The sequence below is a fragment of the Equus quagga genome, chromosome 19 (genome assembly GCF_021613505.1).
Source record: "Equus quagga isolate Etosha38 chromosome 19, UCLA_HA_Equagga_1.0, whole genome shotgun sequence".
NCBI lineage: Eukaryota > Metazoa > Chordata > Mammalia > Perissodactyla > Equidae > Equus > Equus quagga.
In genome coordinates, this window is record NC_060285.1 from 45497573 (window position 1) to 45513324 (window position 15752).

At 39.2% G+C, this 15752-nt stretch overlaps 1 protein-coding gene across 1 annotated transcript in view; it reads right to left on the bottom strand.

The window, feature by feature from the left end:
- TPH2 (tryptophan hydroxylase 2) overlaps positions 1–15752 on the bottom strand; it is a 115320-nt gene that overhangs the window by 35841 nt on the left and 63727 nt on the right. The window contains exon 8 of the mRNA XM_046646621.1: positions 15008–15134. Within this exon, the coding sequence (XP_046502577.1) occupies positions 15008–15134 (127 nt within the window). The remainder of the gene's footprint in view (positions 1–15007; positions 15135–15752) is intronic.

A 15752-nucleotide genomic window follows, 5' to 3' on the forward strand; every position in this document is an offset into this window, starting at 1 on the left:
GAGAAGACCTACTAAAACACCCAGAGAAAAGTAACAAAATGGAAATAAATACATATTTGTTAATAGATACTTTAAATGTCAATGGACTAACTGCTCCAATCAAAAGGCATAGGCTAATTGGATAAAAAATAAGACCCATATATATGCTGCATATGAGTCATACTTCAGACCTAAACACACTCACAAACTGAAAGTGAAGGGATGGAAAAAGATACTCCATGCAAATGGCAAAGAAAACTGGGGTAGCAATACTTATATCAGACAAAATAGACTTTAAAGCAAAAACAGTAACAGGAGACAAAGAAGGGCACTAAATAATGATAAAGGGAACAATCCAACAAGAGGATATAACACTTGTAGGTATCTATGCACCCAACATAGGAGCACCCAAGTATATAAAGCAATTACTAACTGACCTAAAAGGAGGAAATAGACAGTAACACAATAATAGTAGGGGACTTTAACACCACTTACATCAATGGGTAGATCATCCAGACAGAAGATCAATAAGGAAACATGGACTTTAAATGACATATTAGAGCAGATGGACATAGTGGATATATAGAGAACATTCCATCCAAAACCCACAGAATACACATTCTTTTCAAGTGCACATGGAACATTCTCCAGGATTGATCACATATTAAGCCACAAAACACGTCTCAATAAATTTAAGAAGACTGAAGTAATACCAAGCATCTTTTCTGACCACAAAACTATGAAACTAGAAATCAACTACAGGAAGAAAACCAGAAAAGCCACAAAAATGTGAAGACTAAACAAAATGCTACTGAACAACGATTGAGTCCATGAAGAAATCAAAGGAGAAATCAAAAAATACCTGGAGACAAGTGAAAATGAAAATACAACATGCCAAAATCTGTGGGATACAGCAAAAGGGGTTCTAAGAGGGAAGTTTACAGCAATTGAGGCCTACCTCAACAAACAAGAAAAATGTCAAACAATCTAACAGTGCACCTAAAGGAACTGGAAGAAGAACAAACAAAGCCCAAAATCAGCAGAAGGAAGGAAGTAATAAAAATAGAGCCAAAATAAATGAAATAGAGACTAAAAAAATAATAAGAAAAATCAATGAAACCAAGAGCTGGTTCTCTGTAAAGATAAACAAAATTGATAAACCTTTAGCTAGATTCACCAAGAAAAAAAGAGAGAGGCTCAAATAAATGAAATCAGAAATGAAAGAGGAGAAATTACAATGGACATCTCAGAAATACAAAAGATTATAAGAGAATACTATGAAAAGCTATAAGCCAGAAAACTGGATAATCTAGAAGAATTGGATAAATTCTTAGAATCACACAACCTTCCAAAACTGAATCAAGAAGAAATAGAGAATTTGAATAAACCAATCACCAGTAAGGGGGTCGAAACAGTAATCAAAAACTTCCCCAAAAAATAAAAGTCCAGGACCAGATGACTTTCCTGGTGAATTCTACCAAACATTCTAAGAAGACTTAACACCTATCCTTCTAAACTCTTCCTAAAATTGAAGAGGAGGCGAGGCTTCCTAACTCATTCTAGAAAGCCAACATACCCTGGTACCAAAAGCAGACAAAGGCAACACAAAAAAAGAAAATTACAGACCAATATCACTGATGAACATGAATGCAAAAATCCTCAACAAAATACTAGCAAATTGAATACAACAATACATTAAAAAGATCATACACCATGATCAGGTGGGTTTTATTCCAGGGACGCAGGGATGGCTCAACATATGCAAATCAATCAATGTGATACACAACATTAACAAAATGAAGAATAAAAATCACTTGATTATCTCAATAGATGCAGACAAAGTATTTGATAAGATACAGCATCCTCTTACAATAAAAACTCTAAATAAAATGAGTATAGAAGGAAAGTACCTCAACATAATAAAGGCCATATATGACAAACTCACAGCTAACATCATATACTCAATGGTGAACATCTCAAAGCTACCCACCTAAGAACAGGAACCAGACAAGGATGCCCACCTTACTGCTCCTATTTAACATTGTATTCAAAGTCTTAGCCAGAGCAATCAGTCAAGAAAAAGAAATAAAAGGGATCCAAATTGTAAATGAAGAAGTGAAACTGCAACTCTTTGTAGATGACATGCTTTTATACATAGAAAACCCTGAAGAATCCACTAAAAAACTTTTACAAATAATAAATGAATGTGGTCAAGTTGCAGGATACAAAATCAACATACAAAAATCAGTTGCATCTCCATACACTAACATTGAATTAGCAGAAAGAGAAATTAAGAATACAATCCAATTTACAATAGCACAAAAAGAATAAAATATCTATGAATAATCTTAGCCAAAGGGCTGAAAGATCTGTACACTGAAACTATAAAACATTATTGAAAGAAATTGAAGAAGATACAAAGAAATGGAAAGATATTCTGTGCTCTTGAATTGGAAGAATTAACACAGTTGAAATGAACATACTTCCTAAAGCAATCTATAGATTCAATGCAATCCCTTTCAAAGTTCCAACAACATTTTTCACAGAAATAGAACAAAGAATCCTAAAATTTACATGGAACAACAAAAGACCCCAAATAGCCAAAGGATTCCTGAGAAAAAAGAACAAACCTGTAGGTGTCACACTCCCTGATTTCAAAATATACTACAAAGCAGTAGTAAGCAAAACAGCATGGTACTGGCACAAAAACAGACACACAGATCAATGGAACAGAACCAAGAGCCCAAAAATAAGCTCACACATGTATGAAGAGCTAGTTTTCGACAAGGGAGCCAAGAACATACCATGAAGAAAGGAAAGTCTCTTCAATAAATGATGTTTGGAAAACTGGACAGCCACATGCAAAAAATGAAACTAGAACATTGTCTTACACCATGCACAAAAATCAACAAAATGGATTAGAGACTTGAATTTAAATCCTGGAACCATTAAACTTTCAGAAGAAAACATAGACAGTATGCTCTTTGACATTGGTCTTAGCAGCATATTTTCAAGTTCCACGTCTGACGGGGCAAGGGAAACAACAGAAAAACCAAACAAATGGGACTACATCAAACTAAAAAGCTTCTGCATGGCAAAGGACACCATCAACAAAATGAAAAGACAACCCAACAACTGGGAGAAGATATTTGCAAACTATATATCAGATAAGGAGTTAATATCCAAAATACATAAAGAACTCATACATCTCAACAACAAAAAAACTAACAACCCAATTAAAAACTGGGCAAAAGATCTGAACAGATATTTCCCTGAAAGAAGATATACAGATTGCCAACAGGCATATGAAAAGATGTTCAACATCATTAACTATCAGGGAAATGCAAATCAAAACTACCATGAGATGTTACCTCACTCCCATCAGAATGGCTAAAATTTACAAGACAGGAAACAATAAGTGTTGGAAAGGATGTGGAGAGAAGGGAACCCTCATACGCTGCTGGTGGTGGGAATGTAAACTGGTGCAGCCACTATGGAAAATAATACAGAGATTCCTCAAAAAATTAAAAATAGATCTACCATGTGATCCAGCTATTCCACTGCTAGGTATTTATCCAAAGAAAATGAAAACATGAATGCATAAAGATACATGCACCCCTATGTTCATTGCAGCATTATTCACCATAGCCAAGACTTGGAAGTAACCTAGGTGCCCGTCAAGGGATGAAAGGATAAAGAGGATGTGGTAGATATACACAATGGAATCTACTCACCCATAAGAAATGATGAAATCTGGCCATTTGTGACAACATGGATGGAACTTGAGGGCATCCCACTCAGTGAAATAGGTCACAGGGAGGAAGTCAAATACCATATGATCTCACTTATAAGTAGAAGATTAAAAAACAATGACAAACAAACACAGAAACAGATTGGGTTGGTGGCTACCAGAGGGAAAGGGAGGAGGGATGAGGGTGAAAGGGATGATTAGGCCCACATGTGTGGTGATGGATTGTAATTATTCTTTGGGTGGTGAACATGTTGTAATCTACACAGAAATCAAAATATATAATGATGTACACCTGAAATTTATATAATTCTGTAAACCACTATTACCACAATACAAAAAAAAAAAAAGAAAGAAAGCATCCCTTCCTCTTCAACTTTTTGAAGAGTTGAAGAAGGATAGGTATTAAAACCTCTTTGAATGTTTGGTAGAATTCACTGGGGAAGCTGCCTGGTCCTGGAATTTTGTTTTTTGGGGAGGTTTTTATTACTACTTCTTTCTCCTTACTGGTGATTGGCCTATTCAGATTCTCAATTTCTTCTTGATTCAGTTTTGGAAGGTTCTACAATTCTAAGAATGTATTCATTTCTTCTAGATTATCTAATCTGTTGGTGTATAGCTTTTTGTAGTATTCTCTTAAAATCTTTTGTATTTCTGAGGTGTCCATTGTAGTTTTCCTCTTTTGTTTCTGATTTTATTTATCTGAGGCTTCTGTCTTTTTTTTTTTTTTTTTTTTGGTGAGTCTAGCTAAAGGTTTGTCAATTCTGTTTATCTTTTCAAAAAATGAGCTTGTAGTTTCATTGATCCTTTCTATTGGCCTTTTTAGTCTCTATTTCATTTATTTCTGCTCTGACTTATTACTTCCTTGCTTCCACAGATTTCATGCTTTGTTTGTTCTTTTTTCTAGTTCCTTCAGATGTTGTGTTGTTACATTGTTTATTTGAGGTTTTTCTTGTTTCTTCATGTAGGCCCATATTGCTATAAAATTGCCTCTTAGTACCACTTTTGCTGTATCCCATAGATATTGGTATGTTGTATTTTCATTTTCATTTGTCCCCAGGTATTTCTGACTTCTCCTTTGATTTCTTCATTGACCCAACTGTTGTTCAGTAGCATCTTGTTTAATCTCTACATATTTGTGACTTTCTCAGTTTTCTTCTTGTAGTTGATTTCTAGTTTCACACTTTTATGGTCATAAAAGATGCTCAATATTATTTCAATCTTCTTGAGTTTATTGAGACTTGTTTTGTGGTTTAACATGTGACCTACCCTGGCAAATGTTCTATGTGCATTTAAAAAGAATGTATATTCTGCAGTTTGGGGATGGAATGTTCTGTAAATATCTGCTAAGTCCATCCAGTCTAATGGGTCATTTAAGGCCAATGTTTCCTTGTTGATCTTCTCTCTGGATGATCTAGCTATTGGTGTAAGTGGAGTGTTAAAGTCCCCTACTATTATTTTGTTACTATCAGTTTCTCCTTTCACGCCTGTTAATATTTGCTTTATGTATTTAGGTGCCCTTATGTTGCACCCATAGATATTTACAAGTGGTATTAAGGCCTCTTGTTGGATTGTACACTTTATTGTTATGCAATGCCCTTCTTTGTCTTTTGTTACAGTTTTTGTTTTAAAGTCTATTTTGGCTCATATAAGTATTGCTACCCCAGCTTTTGTTTTAATTTGCATGGAATATCTTTTTTCCATCCCTCACTTTCACTATGTAAGTGTGTTTAGGTCTGAAGTGTGTCGCTTGTACATTGCATATAAATATACAGATCGTGGGGTTTTTTTATCCATTCAGCCAGCCTGTGTCTTTTGATTGGAGCATTTAGTCTATTCACATTTGAAGTAACTATTGATAAGTACATACTTATAGCCATTTTGTTACTTTGCTTCTGGCTGTTTTTGTAGTTCTTCTCTTGCTCTCTGCCCTAGTGGTTTCACAGCTTTTGGGTTTTATGTGTTTGGGTTCCTTTCTCTTTATTTTTTGTGTGCCCTTCTGTTGCGGCAGAGTTGCTGTTGTTGTGGGTGCATGGGTAAACCAGGCTGGCCCCCGGGCTGGCTGGTCGTGAATCTTGGCCACATGTGGCTGCTACAAGCACCTTATTAGGTGGGGTAAGCCCCCAGCACAGCTGGCTGCAAGGTTGGTAGTACGCAGCTACTGCAGTTTTGCTGGTAAGCAAGTCAGGCCCTTAGTATGGCTGGTTGCTAGGCCCAGGGGCTTGCAATTGCTCCACACTCCCAGTTTGGCACCCTGCATGCTCGGCTGCCTCTACGTTGGTGGGTGGGTCAGGCTCAGGTGAGGCTGGCTCCCAGGCATGGCTGTGGCAGCTGTCAGCTTGCTTTGGGCAGGGCAGGACTCTGGTGAACACTAGCTATGTTGTGCTGATGGGTGGGGCAGCCCCAGGCCTGGCAGGGCACAACCGTTTCAAGCATTGGAAGGCAGGGAAGATCCCCTGCGTGACTGTTTGAAATGGCCAGCAGCACAAGTCTGGCATGGGCCCAGAAGTCCACCACAGGCTCCCAATTCTGCCCCAGGCTCACAACAGACAGTGTTAATCCCTGGGGTGGGCTCCCTCCTGCCTGGCTGCATTCAGTTGCGGTGGGCGCTCTACTGGGCGGGGCAGACCCCTGCACTAACAGACCTGGGGGAGGATTCCAATGGTGCCTGCCAGCCTCTGTGTCAGCACGACAGAACTAAGTCACCGTAATGGCTGCCACCAGTGTCTCAGTCCCTGCTGGGTGGACTCAGCCACCTCTTGCCTCTCTGGGATGCCTTCTGAGCTTAGTAAGTGAGTCTGTTTTACCAATAGACTGCACATTTTGTGCAGGCATTTGTGCTGGTTTCCAGATCAAGTGAGTGTGTATGGGGGCCCCTTACGAGAAGGTTTCTCTTTCCCAGAAGTTCTGTAGTTTTCCTGGGCATGTTCCCCAATGGTTTTCAAAGCCAGCAAAGTCAGGTATTATGGGATCTTGCCTCTCCTGTGCTGGATCTAAGGGCTAGGATGCCTAATGTGGAGTTCAGATCCCTTGAGCTTCTGGAAAACCTCCATACTTTTCAGATCTCCCCAACCATACGGCCCCATGGCTAGGGTGTGGTTTTTCCTTACCAGGACTCTATCTCAGCCTCTTCCACCCCTGTCAGTGTTGTCCCTTTTGTGGGGGTCCTTTTTATCCAGTTTCAGGATCTCTCTCAGAGGAAATTGTTCTACAGGTAGTTGTAGATTTGTTGTGTCCGTGGGAGACATGGCTTCAGGATCCTTCTATACCACCATCTTCCAAACTCTCCTAATCTAACTTTAGAGACAAGGCTGGTGACTGGGAGCCTATAGTTCTGTTTCAGCTTACAGACATGGTTTGTAGCCAAAGAATATCTTGTTTTTGTTTTAATGTTTGACTTTGAAGCCTTTAGGTGTGATGTGTATTATCCTGTCTCCACAGGCTCCTATACTACTTGTTATCTTATATCAGGCTGTTTCACACATTTGCTACTTATTTGCCCCTGAAGGCAATTGAGTTTACAACCCTTAAAGAAGACACTAATCTATTAAATCCACTTAAGCCAGCACCGGACAGTGGGAAACGCTTGGTCTCAAAATTATAGCACACTCTAATCATCCCTTATTGGGAACATTTTTGCATATCTATCATGCACAGATCCCAGACAGCTATGATGAGTATGAAAAGAGTACAGCTGCCAAAACCGGTAGCCTTATTTATTATCCACCAGAGGGCAAATTATTTACATGTATAACAATGCATTTGAAATATATTTACCAAGCATCATCATCAATTTCTTCAGATACAAAAGAGTTTCATTTAAATTGTTCTCAGGGCATAAAAACCATTGCTCACATAAAACAGTGAAGATAGCTTCATTCTCAAAACTGAGCATTATTAAAATGCCAAAATAAATATCATGAAGAAATACAGCAAGGAGAGGCAGTAGCTACTGGCAACAGTCTGGTGCCTCTGAAGTCAGACCCAGAAGTTCAAATGCAGCAAAACAGAGTTTGGCAGCACCAATTAGTCCTCGTGGAGGGTGTCATCTTCCTTAGATGAATGTGCTGACAGCTCATCACAGAAAGTTATGAAATGTCTGCTTTCACTAGGAGTGACTCTCTTTTTCATAAATGCTTAAGTTCACTAAACAAGGAAAAGTAGGCACTATGTACACAGAGTCATTAATAATATAAATCTCACCTGAAATGAAAGAACAATACAACCTGTCTCATCGTTCTGCATAAATGTGATTCCTCTGGTTTTCCATTTGTCCCGTCTATGGAATTTTCTCCTTTGGTACATCTCATCACTCATTTTATTCTGATACTTCTTCAGGGGACTTTTTGGGAACAACTTTGAGGAAATCAGCTAATAACACGTCCATTTCTCATCTGGACAGCTAGGAGGGCTTGCTAACCACCTCTATCCCCCCCACCATTGGACTTTTTACTCTCCCAGTGAGGCCTGAGCTCTTAATCTCTTAGTCTTTGCAACTGGGTCATCAAATTAGGCTTCTAGTTTTGGTATATGGCTTGATGGTTATTAATAAGCATGTTATCCAATAGGTTATTTATTCCAGGGTTTACTCTGAAATTGCCTGGCTGGAGTCTAACTGTGTTTTCTTTCAAAACCATCCTCCAGCAGTTTTCCATTCACTTCATTTTTAATGAAGGATGGAATGTGCTTCTAGAAGTCAACAGCAGTTTTAGTATCATTTCAAGAAGAATCTCCCTAGCTCCTCACACTGAGTCAACCATCCTCCATACTCTCCATACCACACAGAACAAGCTTTTCAAATTTCTCTTTGGTCTGCAAAACATTTTCTCCAAAGTAAATGGGTAGTCTACAAAATTGGAAAGAATTGGAACTGCAAGACTTGTGAAAGAGAGAAAATCAAAGAGATTCAGAGTAAAGGCTCATGCAATGTTGGGAAAAGAGAAATGAGCAGATCATGAAAAACTATGATGAGGCACCACCCCAAAATTCCCCACTGTACTTAGAAGAGCCTCAAAATATTTTGTGTTAAAGTCTTTTGAAAGTTTACACTCTCTTTGTTGTTGTTGTTTTTAACTATCAAAGTCACTGCACGATTCCAGGCAGGTTGGCTCCCTTGGGGGACACTTGACTCTCCCTAACCCATCACCAGTTAATTCCTCTATAGAGAAGAAGCTCTCTGCTGGCTCCTGCTGCAATTCTGAATCCCAGTCTCCCACCTTGAATTCAGAACTCACACACACATGGAAGATTCACCTTAAATCCACCCCTCTTACATATCTGCTCATGAATATGAATACAAGCTGATACTGACTCTGGGGTTTCTGTATTTTTGTGTACTAGATCATGCATTCCTTGAAGAAAGTACTATGTCCTTGTCTTTTTTCCTATCCCTCCCTCATGGTACCTAAAATTCTTTAGCCACTTAAAGAATACCTGTTAACTTGAATTAGCTTTGCAGAAAAGCAGGAATATTCCAGGGAAAGGATAATGAAAAAATGAGGGAAGAATAGAGAGAGAGAAACATCATAAATGACCTAATGATGTCTAAAATGTGGAAGTATTTTTGGCTGATGGAGCTAGGGCAATCCATGGCCAAGGGTATTGGAATTGTGCTAAGGAATATAAGTTCTGAAAGAAAACTTACTCATCCCACATATTTACTAGCCCTAGTAAAATGGGTTCCAAGTTTCAAGTATTAGTTTTTTCTTGTAAGTGTAAAAATAGAAACAAAGAATAATGGCCCACCAAAGATGTCCTGACCTAATTCCCAGGACCTGTGAGTATGTTACATTTGCAGATATGACTAACGGCATGTATGGATATTGAGATGAGGACATAATTATAAATTATCCAGGTGGGCCCAATCTAATTGCATAAAAGCAAAAGACCTCTCTCAGCTACAGTTTATGAGAGAGAAATGTGAGAAAGGAAGAAAAGTCAGAGAGATGTAACATTGCTGGCTTTGAAGATGGAGGCAGAGGCCATGAGCCAAGGAATGTGGGAAGCCTCTAGAAGCTGGGAAGGCAAGAAAATGGACTTTCCCCCTGAGCCTCCAAAGAGGAACACAGCCCTGCAGACACTTTAATTTTAGCCCAGTGAGAACTGTATTAGACTTCTAACCTTGTGAAACTATAAGATAAGAAATCTGTGCTGTTTTAAGCCATGCATAATTTGTTAACAGTAGTGATAGAGAACTACTTCAAAAGGAAACCCTTGGCTTCGCCATGGCCTTCTAAACTGATGAGCAGGCATTTCCTGCTGACCCCCGAAACCAGGGAGATTTCTTGTTCTAGCTGAAACCATCCCTCTATTCCCCTGCTCCTTTTTCCGCTTACCTGACTTTGTCTCATCTTTCAAGACTTAGTACTAACTTTATCTCCTGTGAAAAATCTTAGTTTTATCTACATAGGCTATAAATTACCCAAAAGTGAGGACCATGCCATATTCTTCATAAATGTTGCTTTGAATGATGGAATTAATCAATCACCATTTGATGGGTTGTAAAAGTAAAGAACAATAAAACTGCTTTCTTATTACTGCTTTTAAGAAAGGAATAAGAGCGCTCACTAGGATCCACCTACATTACATCCATAAAGTCCTACCTTATTCCTTTCCTCTTCTCTTTGGACACACACACACACACACACAGCCTGGCAGAGTCAAATCTCAGTTTGTAGCCATTCAGAGCCAGACAAGTAAGCAATACATTCATCCCTGATCAAAAATAGGAGCTGTAGGGTGTCACAGGTTTAAACCAGAAAATTTAAAGGGGGATTTGAAAGGCACGGAAAAGGTTTCAAACGTGGAGTTTAAAGCCAGAGCCAAGGTTTGAGAATTAAGTAACGGGACTCAGGACTCGTGCTGTGGTGGTTTTAAAAGATGTCTGCACATACTTTGACACTCCTTTCTCCAGAGATTCATTCCCCTCCCTTTGAGTGTGGGCTGGAGGGAGTCCTCTCTAATAAATAGAATATGGCCCACGTGAAGAGCATACAATCAAGTCAGAAAGGCATCACAACTTCCTCCCCTCAATCTCTGCCTCTGTCTCTCATCATTTGCACTGGAGGAAGCCAGTTGCCAACAGTCACATGAATAAGCCAACTTGGGAGAAGATTCCCAAATCTTCAGACAACTACAGACCCATCCCACATCTTAACAGCAACTACAGAAGAGTCTCTGAGTCAGAACCGCTCAGCTAAGCTGTTCTCAAACTCCCAAATACAGAAACTATGAAATAATACAGACATACTTCAGTTTATTACAATTAGCAGAAACTGCAATTTTTACAAATTGAAGGTTTGTGGCAACGCTGCATCCAGCAAGTCTATCAGCATCATTTTTCCAACAGCATTTGCTTACTCCATGTCTCTGTGTCACATTTTGGTAGTTCTTGCAATATTTCAAAATTTTCATTATAATTACATTTTTTATGGTAATCTGTGATCAGAGATCTTGATGTTACTATTGTCATTGTTGTGGGGTGCCATGAACCATGACCATATAAGATTAACTTAATCGATAAATGTTGTGTGGTCTGACTGCTCCACTGACCGGCTATTCTCCCATCTCCCTCCCTCTCCTTGGACCTCCCTATTCCCTGAGACACAACAATATTGAAATCATGCCACTTAATAACCCTACAATGGCCTCTAAGTGTTCAAGTGAAAGGAAGAGTCACACGTCTCTCACCTTAAATGAAAAGCTAGAAATGATTAAGCTTAATGAGGAAGGCAGTCAAAAGCCAAGACAGGCCAAAAGCTAGGCCTCTGGCACCAACTAGCCAAGTTGTGAATGCAAAGGAAAAGTTCTTGAAGGAAATGAAAAGTGTACTCCAGTGAACACACAAATGATATGAAAGTGAAACAGCCTTATTACTGATCTGGAGAAAGTTTTAGTGGTCTGGATAGAAGAACAAACCAGCCACAACATTCCCTTAAGCCAAAGCCTAATCCAGAGCAAGGCCCTAACTCTCTTCAATCCTGTGAAGGCTGAGAGAGGTGAGGGAGCTGCAGAAGAAAAATTTGAAGCTAGCAGAGGTTAGATCATGAGGTTTAAGTAAAGAAGCTATCTCTAGACCATAAATGTGAAAGGTGAAGCAGCAAGTGCTGATGGAGAAGCTGCAGCAAGTTCTCCAGAAGATCTAGCTAAGATCGTTAATGAAGGTTGTTACACCAAACAACAGATTTTCAATATAGACAAAATAGCCTTATATTGAAAGAAGATGCCATCTAGGACTCTCATAGCTAGACAGGAGAAGTCAGTGCCTGGCTTCAAAGCTTCAAAGGACAGGCTGACTCTCTTGTTAGGGGCTAATGCAGCTGGTGACTTTAAGTTGAAGCCAATGCTCATTTGCCATTCCAAAAACCCTAGAGCCCTTAAGAACTGTGTTAAATATACTGTGCTTGTGCTCTAAAATGGAACAAACCCCAGATGACAACACATCTGTTTACAACATGGTTTGCTGAATAGTTTAATCCCACTGTTGAGACCAGCTGCTCAGAAAAAAAGATTCTTTTCAAAATATTACTGCTCTTGACAATGTACCTGGTCACCCAAGAGCTCTGATGGAGATGTACAATGAGATAAATGTTGTTTTCACATCTGCAAATACTACACCCATTCTGCAGCCCATGGATTAAGGAGTAATTCTGACTTTCAAGTTTTATTATTTAAGAAATACATTTCATAAGGCTAAAGCTGCCATAGATAGTCATTCTTCCGATGTATCTGGGCAAAGTAAATTGAAAACCTTTTGGAAAGGATTCACCATTCTAGATGCCAATAAGAATATTCATGATTCATGGAAAGAGGTCAAAATATCAACATTAACAAAAATTTGGAAGAAGTTGAATCCAACCCTCATGGATGACTTTGAGGGGTTCAAGACTTCAGTGGCAGAAGTAACTGCAGATGTGGTGGAAATACCAAGACAACTAGAATTAGAAGTGGAGCCTGAAGAGGTAACTGAACTGTTGAAATCTCATGATAAAACCTTAATGGATGAAGAGTTGCTTCTTATGGATGAGCGGAGAAGTGGTTTCTTAAGATGGGATCTACTCTAGTGAAGATGCTGTGAAGATTGTTGAAACAACAACAAAGGATTTATAATATCACATAACCTTAGCTAGTAAAGCAGGGGCAGCATTTGAGAGGATTGACTCCAATTTTGAAAGAAGTTCTACTGTGGGTAAAATGCTATCACACAGCATCGCGTGCTACAGAGAAATCATTCATGGAAGAGTCAATCAATGCAGCAAACTTCACTGTTGTCTTATTTTAAGAAATCGCCACAGCCACCCCCACCTTCAGCAAACACCACCCTGATCAGTCAGCAGCCATCAACATCGAGGCAACACCCACTGTCAGCAAAAAGATTACGACTCACTGAAGGCTCAGACAATGGTTAGCATTTTTCAGCAATTAAGTATTTTTTAATTAAGGCATGCACGTTTTTTAGACATAATGCTATTGCACACTTAATAGACTACAATATGGTGTAAACATAACTTTTATGTGCACTGGAAAACCAAAAAATTCGTGCGTCTCACTTTATTGCGATATTTGCTTTATTGGGGTGGTGTAGAACTAACCCCGCAATGTCTCCAAAGAATGCCCGTAAATGTTCATTGTTTTAAGTCACTAAGTTTTAGGCCTATTCACTATGCAGTAATAGACAGACAATATACATGAGCCAATCCTTAGGGCAGAGGTTATAAGTTGGATGTCAAAATCCTGATTCAGTCTACAATATATTTTCCTCAGCTCACAAAGCTAGATTTGTTTTTATGAGCCAAAATTTAAAAATCATTAAATTTCATTTAGAAATCTAGATTTCCAGTCTCTCTCAAAAATTTGGAGATCTGGCAACACAAAGGCCTGCACGCCCACCTGGCAGTCGTCAGTGGGAACTGAGAAGCAGCCTTGTGCTACAGAAGAAGCATGTGCTCCCAAGTTCACTGCAGCCCCTGCTGACCCCTGTTCACCCCCAATGACATCAACAGCATGACTTTTGCACTTGTGTTTCTCTTTTAGTAGAAAAATATCTCAGTTCCTATATATCTATCAAAAGTAGGAAACAAAAGGTATACTGAAAGGGCTATGTGTTTTAAGAAATCTAGGAGAAAACTTACTTCTTGGTGAGAGTGACAAATATTCTTGCACGCCTAATATGCCATCAATGTGTATCTCTGTCAAATACACACAACCTAAGATCCGTTCTTTCTTCCTCTCCTAGCTCATTTAGGCTCATGTGCTCATTTAGCTGAAAGGCCTGGCCCCTGTAGGCAAGTAAGTCTGTTAAACCTGCTCGTTCTCACCCTGGGCTCTTTGAAATGGCACTAAGGTAGGCACATGAGCTTGCTAGGGCTGGCTGTCCAGCATCTCAAAGGTAGCTGCCAACATTATACCTTTCTTCTTATACTGCTGGTTTTGAGAAGAGCCTTGCTAAGACCATAGTATCTATTAAATATTTTTCTGGTTTTGTACTTATAATAATCATTTAGTCTGAGCTTCTTATTGCTGATTCAAATTGTGTCTGACCACACCCATGTCGATTAATCAGAGAGAATTCTAAGCACAACCTGTACTTTACCATAAATGCATACTTTTTACCATTACTAATGTTTCTTTTTTTTTAAGATTTTTTTCCTTTTTCTCCCGAAGCCCCCTGGTACATAGTTGTGTATTTTCAGCTGTGGGGCCTTCTGGTTGTGCTATGTGGGACGCCGCCTCAGCATGGCCTGACAAGCAGTGCCATGTCTGCACCCAGGACTCAAACTGGCGAAATCCTGACCCGCTGAAGCAGAGCGCGTGAACTTAACCACTCGGCCATGGGCCGGCCCCACTAATGTTTCTAAGAAATAAACATTGGACTAGAACAAGAGCCAGCAAATTTCATCATACAGGTCAAGCCTGGCGCACTACCAGCTTTTCTAAATAAAGCTTTGTTGGAACAAAGCCACACTCATTCATTTACATATTGTCTGTGGCTGCTTTTGCAACGCAGTGGCCGAGAGTGGCTTTGACAGAGAGCTTATGACCTGCAAGCCTAAAATATTTACTATCTAGCCAATCCCTGAATGAGAAGGAAGAAATACAAATATTTTGATGGTTAGTAAGTCAAGGACATATTGTGCTTCAAAGGAACACATGGACAAAGGTAAAGTCACTATGCCCCCTCTAGAATGTTTGCCTTAAAATTCATAGTCAGTGACTCTGAAACTTTCTTTACCTTACAAATGGACATAAACAGAAGTCTTCTAAGTTAAAAAATGAACTCACCGTTGCTAGTTTCTGAACATCTTCATCTGATGCTCCCAGAGATGCCAGGCCTATTTCTTGTGAAAACTGAGCAAACTTAGGGTCTGCAAGTAGTGGAACGTGTCCCAAGAGCTCATGACATGTGTCTCTGACAAGAAAAAATCACAAAGAAATGTCATACGAGAAGTTTTAAACTATCACTAGTAGAACAAGACTTGAAATCTTAAATATAACATTGTTCCTATAATAAATTACCGTTAGGACATTTCATCAATACCATGAACTTTTGTCACATTTTAACATCCCTGAAATCCAAATGTACTTACAATTAATGGCATCTTAAATACACAATATTTTTAATAAAATAATAGTGACTATTTTCAAGTAGTCGCCTGGTAAGTGTTTCTTTTAATCCTTAAGAGAAATTTAGAGAATTAATGTAACGTATTAGTTCATGATCCTAAAGATCAGGGGTGGGCACACTGTAGCCACAGGCCAGATCCGGCCTGCTGTCTGCTTTTGTAAACTGAGTTTTCTTGGAACACAGTCATGCCCATTCATTTGTGTGTTGTCTATGACTCCTTCTGACTAAAATGGCAGACCTGAGTAGTGGTGACTGAGACCATATGGCACCCAAAGCCTAAAATATTTACTAGCTGGCCCTTTACAGAAAAAGTTTGCTAATTATTGCTATAGATAGTGATAGTGGAGCCAAAATTTGAATCCAGCTTGTCATGATTTCTGATCTCTTACTCTTAACCCTTAA